The sequence below is a fragment of the Macrobrachium nipponense genome, chromosome 24 (genome assembly GCF_015104395.2).
Source record: "Macrobrachium nipponense isolate FS-2020 chromosome 24, ASM1510439v2, whole genome shotgun sequence".
NCBI classification, from domain to species: Eukaryota; Metazoa; Arthropoda; class Malacostraca; order Decapoda; family Palaemonidae; genus Macrobrachium; species Macrobrachium nipponense.
Genome location: NC_061091.1, coordinates 74,631,193 through 74,646,572, shown reverse-complemented (window position 1 = coordinate 74,646,572; position 15,380 = coordinate 74,631,193). Strand labels below are relative to the sequence as shown.

At 47.3% G+C, this 15,380-nt stretch overlaps 1 protein-coding gene across 1 annotated transcript in view; it reads right to left on the bottom strand.

The window, feature by feature from the left end:
* LOC135203529 (uncharacterized) overlaps window positions 1-15,380 on the bottom strand; it is a 160,118-nt gene that overhangs the window by 20,251 nt on the left and 124,487 nt on the right. The window contains exon 5 of the mRNA XM_064233264.1: window positions 5,596-6,546. Coding sequence (XP_064089334.1) covers window positions 5,596-6,546 — 951 coding nt within the window. The remainder of the gene's footprint in view (window positions 1-5,595; window positions 6,547-15,380) is intronic.

The window sequence follows — 15,380 nt, the reverse complement described above, 5'->3', positions numbered from 1 at the left end:
CTTACGAGGTTCCTGTCGTCCAGCCACCAGGCTAGGTCCTGCCTCACCTCCTCCAGGAGAGGGACGGGGAGGTACGGCGGGTCTCTTGCCTGTGACTAACACTCCTTTAGCCTCCATTGAAGAGAACCGCAGGTGAAGACGCCCGTAAGGGACTAACTTCTCTAGAGACGACAGGAGACCGATCACGACCTGCCACTGCTGAGCTGGTTGCTCCTGTCGAGACAGGAACCGTCCGGCTGCCTCCCTGAACCTGCTGATCCGCAAGTCTGCTGGGAAGACTCGCCCTACTACCAAGCCGATCAGCATGCCCAGGTACTTCATCCTCTGCTTGGGCTCGAAATCTGACTTCTCAAAGTTCACCACAATCCCAAGATCGCAGCAGAATTCGAGGAGTCGATCCCTGTCCTGTGGCAACTGTGAGTGGGAGCTTGCCAAGACCAGCCAATCGTCGAGATACCTCAGAAGACGTATCCCTACCGAGTGGGCCCAAGCAGACACCAGCGTGAACACTCGCGTGAACACCTGTGGGGCGGTTGAGAGACCGAAGCAAAGTGCCCTGAATTGGTACACCGTCCCGTCGAGGATGAAGCGGAGGTATTTCCTGGAGGATTGGTGGATGGGTATCTGGATAGTATACGCATCCTTCAGGTCTACAAAAAACATGAAGTCGTTCTCCCTTGACGGAGTCGAGCACGGAGCGTGCTGTTTCCATCGGGAACTGAGTCTGGGGAACGAATCGGTTTGAGGGAGAGAGATCTATCACCAAGCAACCAGCTCCCCAATGACTTCTCCACCAGGAAAAGTCGGCTGTAGAAGCCCGGCGACTGATACCGTACGATCTCCACAGCTCGTTTGCTCAGCATGACATCTACCTCTTGCCGTTACGTCCCTGGCTGAACCGGGGACATACCTCTGTAGATGGACCGGGTTGGAGGTGAGGAGTAGCCCCGACTCGAAGGGTAGTAAATATCCCTCCCGAAGGATATCCACTATCCAGGTCTTGGCTCCGTAGCGCTGCCAAGTTGCCCAATGGCTCACCAGGCACCCCCCAACTTCTGGCAGCAGGTGAAGGGGAACGCCGTCCCTATCGTTTCCCCTTCTTCGACTTCTTCCCGGACCCTCCTCAGGAAAAGGAGTTTTGGGAGGAGGGCTGCTGGTCACTCCTTACAAGCAGAAGTCGAAGGCTGAGTCTTTCCTCTCAGCCTCGACGAGGACGTTGTCTTGGCCACAGAGGAAGCGCTAGCCACGCTCCGAGGCTTGGCTGCAGTGGCTCGAGGCTGCCCAACCGCGCCACTGTTCCACCGCAGCGTCCACCAACTCTAGGGAAGAGAGAGGAGGAACCCAGCACCGGTCCAATCCTCAGACCCAAAGCTGCCTCACGCCCTGCCGACCTGGTCACTCGAGCGAGGACTGCGTCCCGACGTCAATCAGGTTGGCCCACAGGTTGGCCGTCTGGTGGGCCAGGTAGGAGATAGCCCTACCTCCAGAATGACACAGTCTCCTGAAAGCCGGGTCTCCTTTGGGAGTGATGTTTCCCGAGGAGGGCGCGACCCTGGACACTGTGAGAGACCACAGGTCCAGTCAGGAGACTGCTTGGAACGCTGCCATGGAGTCTCTTCCAAAGCCAGTGCCTCTTGCTGCAAGAACCCTCTGGTTCTCGGCCGCAGGTGTTGAAGAGACACCCCCGGGGTTAGCCTAGCCAGCTCCGGGTTAACCTGTTTGGGCGGCAGCGGGTCCTCTGATGGCACGTAGAACCACCTCTGTCGTGGAAGAGATAGGGGAAGCTGCTTGGTCAACCTGCCAGACCTAAGCGATCCCTCCTGTCTGGAGACAAGAGAGTTCACCTAGCCCAAAATACCGTTGGCCAAGGCTGATCGGGGCAGACCCACCGTCGTCCTGGGTTCCTTCTTAGGCCCCCAGAACGACTCCAGCCTCGATGGAAGCTCGGAGGGAGGGAGCACTGATCCTTCCCCGAGGTCGTTGTGCTGACGAATCAGCATAATGATATCCGCAAACGACCTCTGGATCTCGGGAGTGACCGCATCCTGGGGAGATGGACTGTCAAGTCCATCCAGGCCAGGGAGAACACTTTCCAAGATCCTCCTCCTTCCACAGGAGGAACCACAGCAGACCCCTCTTGGTCTCCTTCAACCATTTGGGCATACGATCTGGTCGGTCTCAAGACCATGCCAGGCTCGTAGGCCCTCTCGGTGGGACTGTGAGAAGCGCACTCCTCACGGTCGCTTCTGATTACCTTGCTCCTCCCAGTGTAGCCCGAGGAGGTTGAAGGGATAGGAGAGGAAGACCTGATGGTTCCCCCCCCACACCCCCCCCACTCCCTACCAGCAGAGCTGGTGTGCTGGGGGGGCTGCAGGCGATCACCAACCCGCGGTGACGATCGAGCTGCAGGTCTAATCGCGCGGTCTCCCTGGGGAGAGCCGCTGGACAGAGAATGGTAGTGACGGTCCCAAGCGCCAGGAGAGCTGCTACCTGTCAACCTATCTGTCCGGTACCAGTGGGAGCGAAAGTCAGGAGACCGGTAGAGTCCAATGACGCGGTGGGAGTGTGCACCGTCCTCACGACGCCTCACGGTACCTGGTCCAGCCGAGACTGGGCCTGGCGACCGGGGGGACCTCTTCCTCACCTCAGCCTGTGTACAGTATGGCCTGGTGAGACCGTCGCGTCAACCCTGGGGACTGGGGGATCACCATGAGAGCGATCGCCAGTCTGGCAGGAGTCGCCTGAGCAACTGCTACCAGTCTTCTGCTCCATGCCTGGGTCTTGCCGGTGACCGCACACTCAGAACCTCTCGCGAACGAGTGGCCGAGACGGTTCCCGATGCCGATGCAGAGTCTCTGGCACCAGGAGATGAGGTACCGGTGGTAGCCGGTACCCCTCCGGTCCCTGTTTTCTTCTTCCTTGCGGGAGAGACGGGCCCCATTCCCGAGGGAACAGGAGGACCAGCGGAAGCCCTAACTGTCCCACCGGTGGGACAGACACTTAAAGGTCTCTGAGCGAGACTTCTTAGGGGGGGAAGAGGCTACCTTCTTCTTTCTCGGCTATGGGGCCTTGGAAGTTGAAGGGGAAGAGGCAGCTACAGACGACGACGAAGACGACAACACCCTCCTCTTCTTCTTTGTCAGCTTCCTCAGGACCACCGTTAGGTCCTCCATCCAGGACGGAGCTGGGGCAGTTGCCAAAGCAACAGGGCCCAGCTGCACCTGTCCGGAGGGGCCTGCGGTGGGAGCAGCAACACTACGGGCTGGAGCGACGACGGCAGGAACTGGAACTGGGGCAGCGACCACTGGAAGTGGCAGCAGGTCAAGCGGGGAACTCTTGGCGCACCAAAAGTCAGGGGCTGGGGCGAGGGCAGCAAAACCAGGCGGTGGGGTCATCTCATTCCTCGGCACGCACGGCAGCAGGGCCTGGACTGCAGCTGTAAGGGTCACCATCGCCACGTTCTGGGTGTAGACAAGGTGGGGAGGAGAGGCATTCAGTACAACTGCAAATGTCAGGGTGCCACACCCCCTCTTCTACACTCGACTAGTCAAGTGAAGAAACGGAACGCGACACATCCCCCGAAGGGGAAGGAGCCATACGCGGGAGCTGACACGGAGGAAGGAACGAATAAGACGTGTCCGTAACCAATGGTGTGGCTGGAGAGCCCTCCGATGACACCTTGGCCGGTTTACCTGGTTTCCTCCTCCCCTCGTATCGCTCCCACTGCTCCTCCGACCAAGATACACAAATGTCAGCATGAGAGCACTCTCGCCCTCGCCACCGAGTACAAAGATCACGAGGGTCAACGTCCTCGAGGGATCTAATTGCCCCGCACCTATGGCCCTCCACGCCAGGGAACAATCTGCGGCTGACTGGGGGGCGCGGGGGTCTCTCCGTCTCGTGGCTGCTCATTTCAGCACAAGACATCAATCACAATCAATGAAAAAAGTAACAAAAGTAGGTACTACTTACAATCAAACTTCCAAGTACTACCAAAAATATACCACACACACAAGACTTCGTCAAGCGAAGGCGAAAGCAAACGACAATGGCAGGCAGAGTGGCGAACACACATCTTGCTCCGTCGGTGGCTGAAAGCAAAGTGAATGTTTACCTTCCAGTCAGGCGGTTCCAGCTGCGCTGTAAGTACATTCCATATGTAAAGGACTGAGGGTTTGTATTACATGTCGGAACAATTAAATTCTAGCTTACAACTGTTACTCTTCTTTTCTTTGGCCTATGTAACTTTGCATATTCTGCTCATACTGTAATGCACTGGGCATACATTTTACATATATTTTTCCTGTGTTATAAGAAGAAGGGGGCTGTATACCTATTTTTGGAGATTTCTTAAGTAGCATAAGCTTGAGTCATTTACTGATAACCCACAATGCTACAGAATATTTTGCTTGTTCCGTTGTGCTTTGTAGCAGCATAACTAACACAAATAGTAATGAATTATATATTACATGTAGTTTTAGGTTTTAAACTTATGATAAAAGTAAAACTTTTTAGTTTTACAATGAGCTAAATTCATTAATGTAGCATGAAAAATAAGGTTACACCAAGTAATAAGCAAAAAATTCCTGATATGTAATTTTGCACAGCCTATGAGGTCAGTGAATCTGCCACAAGCCATACCTGATGAGGTTGCTATACCAGTTTTGCTACCACATTAAGTGGCGTTAGGCATAGCAGAAACAACACAATCATCCTTTCTCATGGTATCTGTATATTTCAGTCTGCATTTATGCATTTATACTCTTCCACTCTTAGTATGTTACGCTTTAAACTTGAAAAATCCTATAACAATCTGATTAAGAATTCCAATCTTTGGCTCTGGTAAAGGTTCCAGATAACCTACCATTCCTAATGGTTTACCTTCCCATCATCTTCCATACAAAGTCAGCCAGATCCTATACAAACCAGTTTCAAAGCTACTCGATGCTGTTTTATTTGGAGGACCTACTTTTTAAATCCCCCAAAATTGAGAAATAGGAATGAGGGTAGACTTGATCCATATTAATCATTTGTCTCTGGTCAAAGTTCTCCTAACTCAAGCCGAGTAACATACTATCACAGAAACTAGTCTTAAGGTTTCTCCTGAAACTGCATATGTTATCTGTGCACAGATCACCAACAATAAGGGTAAATTTACTCAACAGAGCACAGGGGGTTTAAAGGTGTCGAGGCAGCTAACATGTCATCATAAAACTTCTAAAATGAAAGGTAAAACTACTTTGGGAGGCCCAAGAAATATTGCTCTTAGTTGTTGTGGCTTGATAGCTCGTAAACACTAAGCCCACACTACGAGCTGAAATATGACATTCTACCTAACCTTCCTCCATATTCTGACAACAAATATAAATTCTTACTTGACAAATTTTACTATTGACACTGTTACCCTGATAAATCCAGCCATTTTGTATGCTTAGTCAGTGTTACCCTGATAAAGCCAGTCATATCATATGCTAACACATTGTAATCCCGAAAGCTGGCTGATATAGATAGCAGAAACAATCTATTATTCTTGATTTACCTTAAACATCACCAGCAAACGTATTAGACAATAGCAAAAACCTTCAAAACACTAACCTTATCAACAGTTTGCAATGCTGGTTGTTCCATTATTTGCCTCTCTTTTGTAGTGTTTTGTGATTCACTCCTGCTAGGTTCTGTGGCCCTTTTCTCATTAACTACATTTCCTGTGACCATTTTTTCATAAACTATAAGAATATCTGACCTCGCTTCCATTTCACAGTCAGGGGGAGCAATTTTTGTTGGAACATGTCTACTCGACACACTGGAACCCTCAGAATCTATTAAAGTTTCTTGTACAGCAAGGCAAACCATCCTCAGCCTCTTTCTTCTAAGAGGATGCCATTTGATTTTTCCTCTGGTTTTAATTTTCATGTTCATTACCCCAATCTTGAGATAATTCAAGAGAAGCCCCTCTAAGCACCAGCAAGAAAACCCCCGCTCCTCTTTGTCTTCCAACAGCCAAAAATTAAATCTGAAAAAAGCAGCAGCCAAGGTAGACTTCCAAGGCGTATGTCTAAAGTAACGTTCTGGTTTGTGCCCACAGTTCTTAAAGTGACATTTGATTTCTAAGGATTCCAATGCATCAAGATCTGCAATGATAATTTCTAAAAAGATAACTCTATCAGTGTTGTTGGCCTCCACATTCTTCCTCAACAACAGAGCATGTTCCACAAGGTGATTATAAATGCTATCCGCATCTTCACTGACAAGACGGTACCTACGATAAACGGGAGTGCATCCCTTGTTAAGACATGTCGGGTCAACTTCAGAGTATAAAGCTGTTAATGCACCACACACCATCACATACAAAGTTTTCTTCCCAAAAGACTGGTGGCCTTGAATACTATCAAATGCATTACGATAATCAATATTTTCCTTATATATATAAGATGCTCTGGGACACAGTCTCTTCAGTTTCCTGTACAGATGTTCATCTTGCTTATCAAAAATCAAAACTACTTCATTAAATTCCAGTGCCTTTTGTTTTACAGTTCCTACACAATCCTGCAAAATGAAACATTAAAATTGACAGTCGCAATAACTTTGAGAATTTTTAATTTAAATCGTCTGTACCCTAAATCTTACTGTTAATTTAATATATAATGATTATACTCTGTTTTTTTCCATCTGTCCATCCGCCTGTGGTGTTTTTGTATGGTAACACTGCGTCCCGAGCTTTAGATAGTTACATTCAGCTTACATTCAACGATTATAATAATATCCTATTTTGAATATTAATGGTGTAATTCGCATACAGTAAATTATTAAAACACTTTTCAGTTGCAAATGTACACCCAGATATCCTTTTATTTACCTAAAACTTACACAGCGTAACAATCGAAAGCCCGGGACGCAGTGTTACCATACAAAAACACCTCTGGCGGATGGACAGATGAAAAAAAACAGAGTATAGTTACCCTTTATTGTTTCTGAAAAATCAGATGAATATCCAACAATTTTCACGCAACACAGGACACACTAGATACAAGTACGCTCACTATAAACAGACACCTTTCTAGAGGTTTGAGGAATTGTACCATCCAGCTGCTACTAATGCTACTACTACTGTGTCTACATTCCCATAGAAGTACACTACAGTAATGTTTTTGTAACTGCTTCTATTGTTGTCCAAGATGCTTTGATGATAACTGTACTTGATGTACCAAGAAGTGCAGTGGAAGAACTGACCAAAGGCTGAACTCCCATAGAAATATTTCAATGAGATTTAACCCTTAATGGACTGATTGCTCCTCAGGAGTAGTAAAAACAGCTTTGGGGTGGTGGACAGATTGATCCCGTGAATAAACAATATTAAGTGCCATCGATTTCTAAATAACTGGGCAGGAAAGAGATGCCAATACTTTTATAGCCCATAATTTCACTAATGGTAACTTTTACATTAGCTAAAATCACACGTGTGGGCATCTCAGAACTCAGTTCTGCTTCTGACTTGAAGGGAGTATGTACTGCATCTCCCTCTCACAAGAAGTCTTTTTGTAAATTTGCTCATAAATATACCAAGGGGTTGCTTTTGGTTTTTGTTCTTGTCTTTTACGATACATAGTATGTCAGTTGTAAATGTAATTTTACAAAGAAAAGTGCAAAGAAATATTAGAAAAAACATGTATAAATAAAAAAGTTACCGAATCTTCGTTCTTCGTAAATTCATGTAAATATTTTTCAACAAACATGGTAAGAATCTGTTACTGATTTCATTTCTTACCTTTTTAGATATTGTGAGCTGTAATTATAATTTTACAAAATAAAATAAAATTATTTATTAGAAAAAACATATATAAGTTGAAAAAAATTATATTGTTATGATACAATAAAGTTTCATACATACTTACCTGGCAGATATATACTTAGCTAAGACTCCGTTGTCCCCGACAGAAATTCAAATTTCGTGCCACTCGCTACAGGTAGGTCAGGTGATCTACCGCCCTGCCCTGGGTGGCAGGACTAGGAACCATTCTCGTTTTCTATCAGATTTTCTCTCTTGCACCTGTCTCATGCGGGGAGGCTGGGTGGGCCATTAATCGTATATATCTGCCAGGTAAGTATGTATGAAACTTTATTGTATCATAACAATATCATTTTCATACAATCAACTTACCTGTCAGATATATACTTAGCTGATTGGCACCCATTGGTGGAGGGTAAGAGACAGCTAACTTACTGGAATAGACAGGTAAACAACATATGTTGTAGGTATTTATAAACCTTGGTTCCTACCTGATAGGTGGTAGACTTCGTGGCTGCTGCCCAGGAGTCTGCATCACCTCAAGAAACTTTAGCGAGATATTTGATCAATGGCCAAGAGTTCTTGTGGGTCTGCCGATGGGGTCTTATCCGCTTACTCGGCAGAGCCTAAATGGCATTTGTCAATGGGTGCTAATCCACTTATATGACAACACACCTTATGAAGGAGCACACAACCGATCCCGATCACCTGATCCTAACCACCATGTTAGTACTAAAGATTGTTAAGAGTTATCCCCCAACTCTTCACAACAACCAGAACTCAAAAAACACATTACACACACATACATAAATTTTCAAAAAAAATATTAAAATACTCATCTAAGAAGATATCACAAGAGTTCCTTACTGAACAATAGTGAACGGCCGCCAGTGCGACAACTAACACTTTTGCCAGCAGAAAGTCTAGAACATATCTAATAGAAGGTATGCACAAAATTAAGGATCGGTGCTAGCTCCCATACCCAGGATCGTATCCGCAGACATGAAAGGACCCAGAGAAAAACATTTCTCATAGGTCACGCGAACGTCTTTCAGGTAGTGCGATGCAAATACTGAGTTGCACCTCCAATATGTCGCTTCCAAGATATTCTTTAGCAACATATTCTTGTGAAAAGAGAGAGACGTCGCCACTGCTCTCACCTCATGAGCTTTCACTCTCGAGAGTCGAAAAGCGTCGTCAGGACAGATCTTGTGGGCATCTGTAATGACGTTCCTTACAAAGAAGGCTAGAGCATTCTTGGACATAAGTCTTGTGGGGTCTTTAACCGAGCACCAAAGACCTTGTCTAGAGCCTCCCATCTGTTTCTTCCTCTGCAGGTAGAATTTTAGCGCTCTTACAGGGCAAAGAGACCTTTCCGCTTCTCTACCGACGAGACTCGATAAGCCTTTAACCTCGAAGTTCTTGGGCCAGGGATTCGAGGGGTTTTCATTTTTAGCCAGAAATAGTGCTTTAAACGAGCAGATGGCCGAGTCTCTGTTGAATCCCACTTTATCTTCTAGGGCATGCAGCTCACTAATTCTTTTGGCTGTTGCTAGTGACAAGAGAAACAAGCATTTCCTTGTTAAATATCGAAACAAGGCCAGATGAGGAGGTTCGAACCTTTCAGAGGACAGGAACTTGAGGACTACATCGAGGTTCCAGCTAGGAGGAGCTGGTTCCTTAGACTTTGTAGTCTCAAAGGATCTTATAAGATCGTGTAGATCCTTATTATCAGCAAGCTCTAGGCCTCTATTTCTGAAGACTGCTGAAAGCATGCTCCTGTATCCCTTAATTGTGGATACAGACAGGTGAGAGTCCTCTCTAAGGAACAACAAGAAATCAGCGATTTCGGTCACAGAGGTACTGGAGGAGGACAACTTCTTCGACTTACACCACCTTCTAAAAACCTCCCACTTAAGACTGATAGACTCGTCTAGTGGAAGCTCTGCGGGCTCTAGCGATCGCGCTTGAAGCCTTGCGAGGAAACCCTCTCGCTCTGACAAGTCTTTCGATAGTCGAAAGGCAGTCAGAGCGAGAGCGGGGAGGTTTTGATGATACCTCTCAAAGTGTGGCTGTCTGAGAAGATCTATCCTTCTTGGAAGGGATCTGGGAAAGTCTACTGTCCACTCCACTACCTCTGTGAACCAATCTTGTGCCGGCCAAAAGGGGGCTATCAGGGTCTTCTTTGTCCCCTTTGAAGCCACGAACTTCTTCAGCACTTGCCCCAGAATCTTGAAAGGGGGAAAAGCGTAGACGTCTACATGGGACCAATCTAGCAGGAAGGCGTCGACTATAAGAGCTCTGGGGTCTTCTACCACTGAGCAAAAGACTTCCAGTCTTTTGGAGAGGAATGTGGCGAACAGGTCCACATGAGGAGTCCCCAAAAGAGACCAGAGACTCTGACACACTTCTGAGTGGAGGGTCCACTCTGTGTGAAGGACCTGGCTCCTCCTGCTCAGCCTGTCTGCCCTGACGTTCCTTACTCCCTGAACAAATCTCGTCAGAAGGGAGATGTTCCTCTGGGAGGCCCAAAGTAGTAGGTCTCTTGCTAGTTCGTACAGGAAAAAGGAGTGTGTCCCTCCTTATTCCGAATGTAGGCAAGAGCGGTGGTGTTGTCTACGTTTACTTGGACTACACTGTTTGTCACAAACGGTTCAAAGTTCTTTAGAGCCAAGTGTACGGCTAAAAGTTCTTTGCAATTTATGTGCCAGGACACCTGAGCTGTATTCCAGGTGCCTGACACCTCTCTCGTACCTAAGGTTGCTCCCCAACCGTTCTCCGACACGTCGGAATACAACACACAGCTTGGGTTCTGAACCTCCAGGGAGATTCCCTTGTTCTCTTTCAAAGGGGGCAACCACCATTCCAAGTGAGGTTTCATCTCCACTGGAATGGGAAAACTGTCGGAGAGAAGTCCACTCTTCCAATTCCATGATCTCGAGGAAGAACTGAAGAGGACGCAGATGAAGTCTTCCTAGAGGAAAGAACTGTTCGAGCGAGGAAAGGGTCCCTAGAAGGCTCAACCATTCCCTCGTCGAAGTACGTTCTTTCCCTAAGAAGAGAGAGACTTTCTCCAAGCCTCTCACGAGTCTCTCTTGCGAAGGAAATACTCGAAAACCCCGAGAATCCATCTGAATCCCCAGATAGACCATGTTCTGTCTGGGGATCAGTTGCGACTTCTCGAGGTTTACAAGTAATCCCACGACTTGATCAGGTTTAGGGTCAAAGTAAGGTCCTCCAAACACTGCCTCTCTGATCTGGCTCTGATGAGCCAGTCGCCCAGATACAGAGAGATATTTACACCCTTCAGGTGAAGCCATCTCGCCACATTCTTCATCAGGCTTGTGAAGACCTGAGGAGCTGTGGACAGGCCGAAACACAAGGCCCTGAACTGATAGATCCTTCCCCCCGTCATGAAACGGAGGTACTTCGACGAAGGGTGAATCGGGACGTGAAAGTAGGCGTCCTGGAGATCCAGGGAAACCATCCAATCTCCTTAACGAAGAGCCGAAAGGACTGTCGCAGAAGTCTCCATGGAGAACTTCTCCTTCTGAACAAATTTGTTCAGAGCGCTGACGTCTAGAACTGGTCTCCAGCCCCCCCGAGGCCTTTGCAACCAGGAAAAGGCGATTGTAAAACCCCGGGGAGTTTTGATCCAGCACTAGCTCTATCGCTCTCTTGTCCCACATCTGATCCACCATTAGTCGAAGAGTATCCCTCAGAACAGGGTCCTTGTATCTGGCGGAGAGTTCTCGCGGAGTTGAAGTCAGGGGAGGACTGTCCTGGAAGGGGATGCAATATCCCTTCCTTATCACAGACATTGATGAAGCGTCTGCGTTGATGAGTGCCCAGGCCTCTGCAAATCCGAGGAGCCTGGCACCTACTGGTGTTTGGAGGCTCGTTGTATAATTTTCCCTTCTTAAAGGGAAGGAAGGCAGATCTACCTCTCCTCTCAGGAGCTTTCCTTTTTGAGGGAGCTCTGGAGGGAGGGCCTCCTCGAAAGGGCTGAAGAGACGTACTCGGCCCTTTCTTCTCAACCATTACAGCAGGTCTCTTCTTCCTTGAAGACTGAAGGAGAAGATCCTGTGTCGCCTTCTCAGTTAGTGAGCGGGAAATGTCCTTCACCAACTGAGAAGGAAACAAAAAGTCAGACATAGGTGCGTATATCAGGGCTGCTCTTTGAGAGTGGGAAACAGCCTTGGTCAGAAAAGCACTGAACACAGTCCTTTTCTTCAAGAGTCCCGCTCCAAAGAGGGAGGAGACTTCTCCCGAGCCATCTTGTACCGCCTTGTCAATGCACGACAAGATACAAAGAAGGACTTCAGGGTCGAGGCCCTCCGAGCCATGGGCCTTTTTGGACATCACCCCAAGGGACCAATCCAGGAAATTGAAAACTTCCAATACATGGAAGAGTCCCTTGAGGAGATGATCAAGCTCTGAAATACCCCAAGTCACACGAGCCGAGTTCAGGCCATGCCTTCATGATGCATCCACTAGTCGAAAAATCCGCTTCAGCAGAGGCCGGGAGAGAGAGACCCATATTCTCCCCTGTCTGGTACCAAATACCTCTTCTGCCAGTAAGTCTCGCCGGGGGCATACAGAAGACAGTTCTGACTAGATCCTTCTTCGTTTTCATCCAGTTGTTAAGAGACTGAAGAGCCCTCTTCATAGAGATGGTCGGTCTCATTTTCAGAAAAGACGAGGACTTAGGCGCCTTAGAACTCGAAAACAGAGCGCGCGGAGAAGGAGGAGTGGCAGGAGTTAATGCATCACCATATTCCTGAAGTAGAAGGGCTGTCAAAACTTTGTAGCTTGAGAGTCCTTCTCTACCACGAGCCTCGTCTTCCGAATCCTCGTCAACAAAAGGCTCCGAAGGAGAATCCGCCTTAAAGTCAGGAGGGTCTTCCCAAACCTCTTTCTCTGTGGGAGACAAACTCCTGATAGGAGAGGGACTAAGAGAATGTACAGAGTCCCTCTTAAACAGAGTTGGCGCCTCGCGCCTGGCTGGCTGCTCGCGCCTGGATGGCTCCTCTTGTCTGTCTGGCGCCTCGCGCCTGGCTGACGTCTCGCGCCTGGAAGGAATCTTGCGCTTGGCTGGCGCCTCGCTGAAACAAGGATCCTCGCTCTTGGCTTGCTCTCCAAGCCTGGAAGACGTCTCGTGTCTGGAAGAAGCCTCACGCCTGGTTGGCGCCTTGCGCCTGGCAGGTGAAAGAAGACGAGACTTCTTAACAGGAAGCCTAACGTCCTTCTTGCGAGGAGGATCTCTTGAAAGGACTCCTACCAACGAGGCTAGCTGCTCCTGAACAGCTAGCAGGATCCTCTTTGAAGCTTCTCTAGAGTCCTCTTCAATGGGAGGAGAGGAAGACCTCGAAGGCATAAGACCAGCTATGTCAGAACAGGGAGACGTCGAGACCACCTTCGCCTTCTTGATCGAGGAGGGAGCTTCATCAGAGAAGCGCTCGGGGCTCGAGTCAAAAGAAGGTTCTTTCCAGTGCCTTTTCAGGGGCCTGGAAAGGTCCGAGTCCTTCCACCCTCGTTTAGGTGAAGGAGAACCGGACGAAGAGAAACACTCTCGTAGGACGCTTTTTCTGAAGCGGTCCTGAGCAGTCTGTTGCAAGACAGAGCCTGCTGAAGGGACGCCTGACCGGTGGGGATTCTCAACGACCTCCGTAAGGCTTTCGACTTTCCTTCTCCTCTGGGCATGGGAGCTTGGAAGAGGTCTAGGCCTGGGAGTGTCGCAGAGACGGTCAGACGCCCACTCCACAACACTGGGAGCACTCACTTCACTCAACATGTCACTTTCACTTTCCTTACCTTGCATGGTAGCCATTTTGGATCTCATCCTATGAAGTGTGGCCTTCAGATCGGCGATTTCAGAAGCCGAATACAAATGCAAAGCCTGTGAGGGCCCAGATACAGAGGGAGAATCAAATACATTATGTAAAGAAGAGTTAGACTCAGGAAAAGGCTCAATAGGCCTTGTACTACTCACACCCTTTGATGCAGCCCATCTTATTCTATCTCTCTCTAACTTCTTCAAGTAAGAAGTTAGAGTCTTCCATTCCTCAGCATTCAACCTTTCACACTCATGATAGGTGTTAGCCAAAGAACATTCAAACCCTTTACACTTACGACATACAGTTTGAGGATCAACCAAAGCCTTCGGTATCCTCACCTTGCAGCCTACATTCACACAAACTCTCACACTAACACTTAAATCAGACATTCTGTAGAAAAATCAAAAGCAAGTCCAAATCCAGTCCATGATAGCGAATGCCAAAACAACGATCCAGGTACGTCACCAAAAAATCCGATGAAAGAAGATCAATTGCTTTGAAAAATGATTTCTGGTCAGGAGGTAGTAACAACAATGTTGATACCACCGGCGACAGAGAAAATCTGATAGAAAACGGGAATGGTTCCTAGTCCTGCCACCCAGGGCAGGGCAGTAGATCACCTGACCTACCTGTAGCGAGTGGTGCGAAATTTGAATTTCTGTCGGGGACGACGGAGTCTTAGCTAAGTATATATCTGACAGGTAAGTTGATTGTATGAAATTTAAGATTGTCTTGTAAAAGAGGCCCCACAAATGGTTGTAAATACTAGTCATTTATAACTTCCCGTGGAAGGTAGGGAAAATTTTTTAATTTTTTTTTTTTTTACGATGAGCATTTGCACATCTTTCGCTTTCAATTGATTTTTTTTCGTAAATTTGCCGACCTCAAAGTTTTGCCAGCATGAGGTGCTACATATCGATATATTGTTTGTTTGTATGGTGTTTTTACATTCCATGGTACCAGTGGTTATTCAGCAATGGGACCAATGGCTTTACGTGACTTCCAAACCACGTCAAGAGTGAACTTTTATCACCAGAAACACACATCTCTGACACCTCAATGGAATGCCCCTTAATCAAACTCACGGCCACCAAGGTGGTTGGTCAAGACCATACCGATCACGTCACGAGGCACTCATATGAATATATCACCTTGGCTCCTAAGGGTTAAATTCCGATAAAGTGCCTGACAATGACTCACATCAAGTGATGCAAAGCACCCTATAAAAACTCAAACCAGTCAAAATTCAATTAATGAGTCTTGAAGTGGCAACACAACTGCCATTCAAGTAACATTATAATCAGAGGCAAAAAGTCTGTCACATGCGCAGAGCCACCCATGACAATTGCACATGTTGCCTGACCTTCATTTGTTGAACAATTCCTCAACAAAACTTCTAAGAGTCTTATGTGTATCATGACAACATCCTTTGTACAATTAACACAACTTGTCATGTCTATGATTTGCCTAACCAAGAATGACACAAACTTGCATGAAAAACTTATGCATTTCAGAGGAGTACACATTGTAAACTTTTTGACTACAGGTTTCCATACATATAAATTCCCTAAAATTCTAATCTAGCCCTAGGCGTTACTTGATCTTTTTCCATAATAAAGGCCACCACACCGGTCAATATTCTTCCCATTTATACCTACTGCTGTTAAACTGATAACACATCTTTTCTGCCTCATCAAGTAATGCCACCAATGCAACCCTTTCTATCTCTGGATACTCATCCCCACCAACTCATTTGT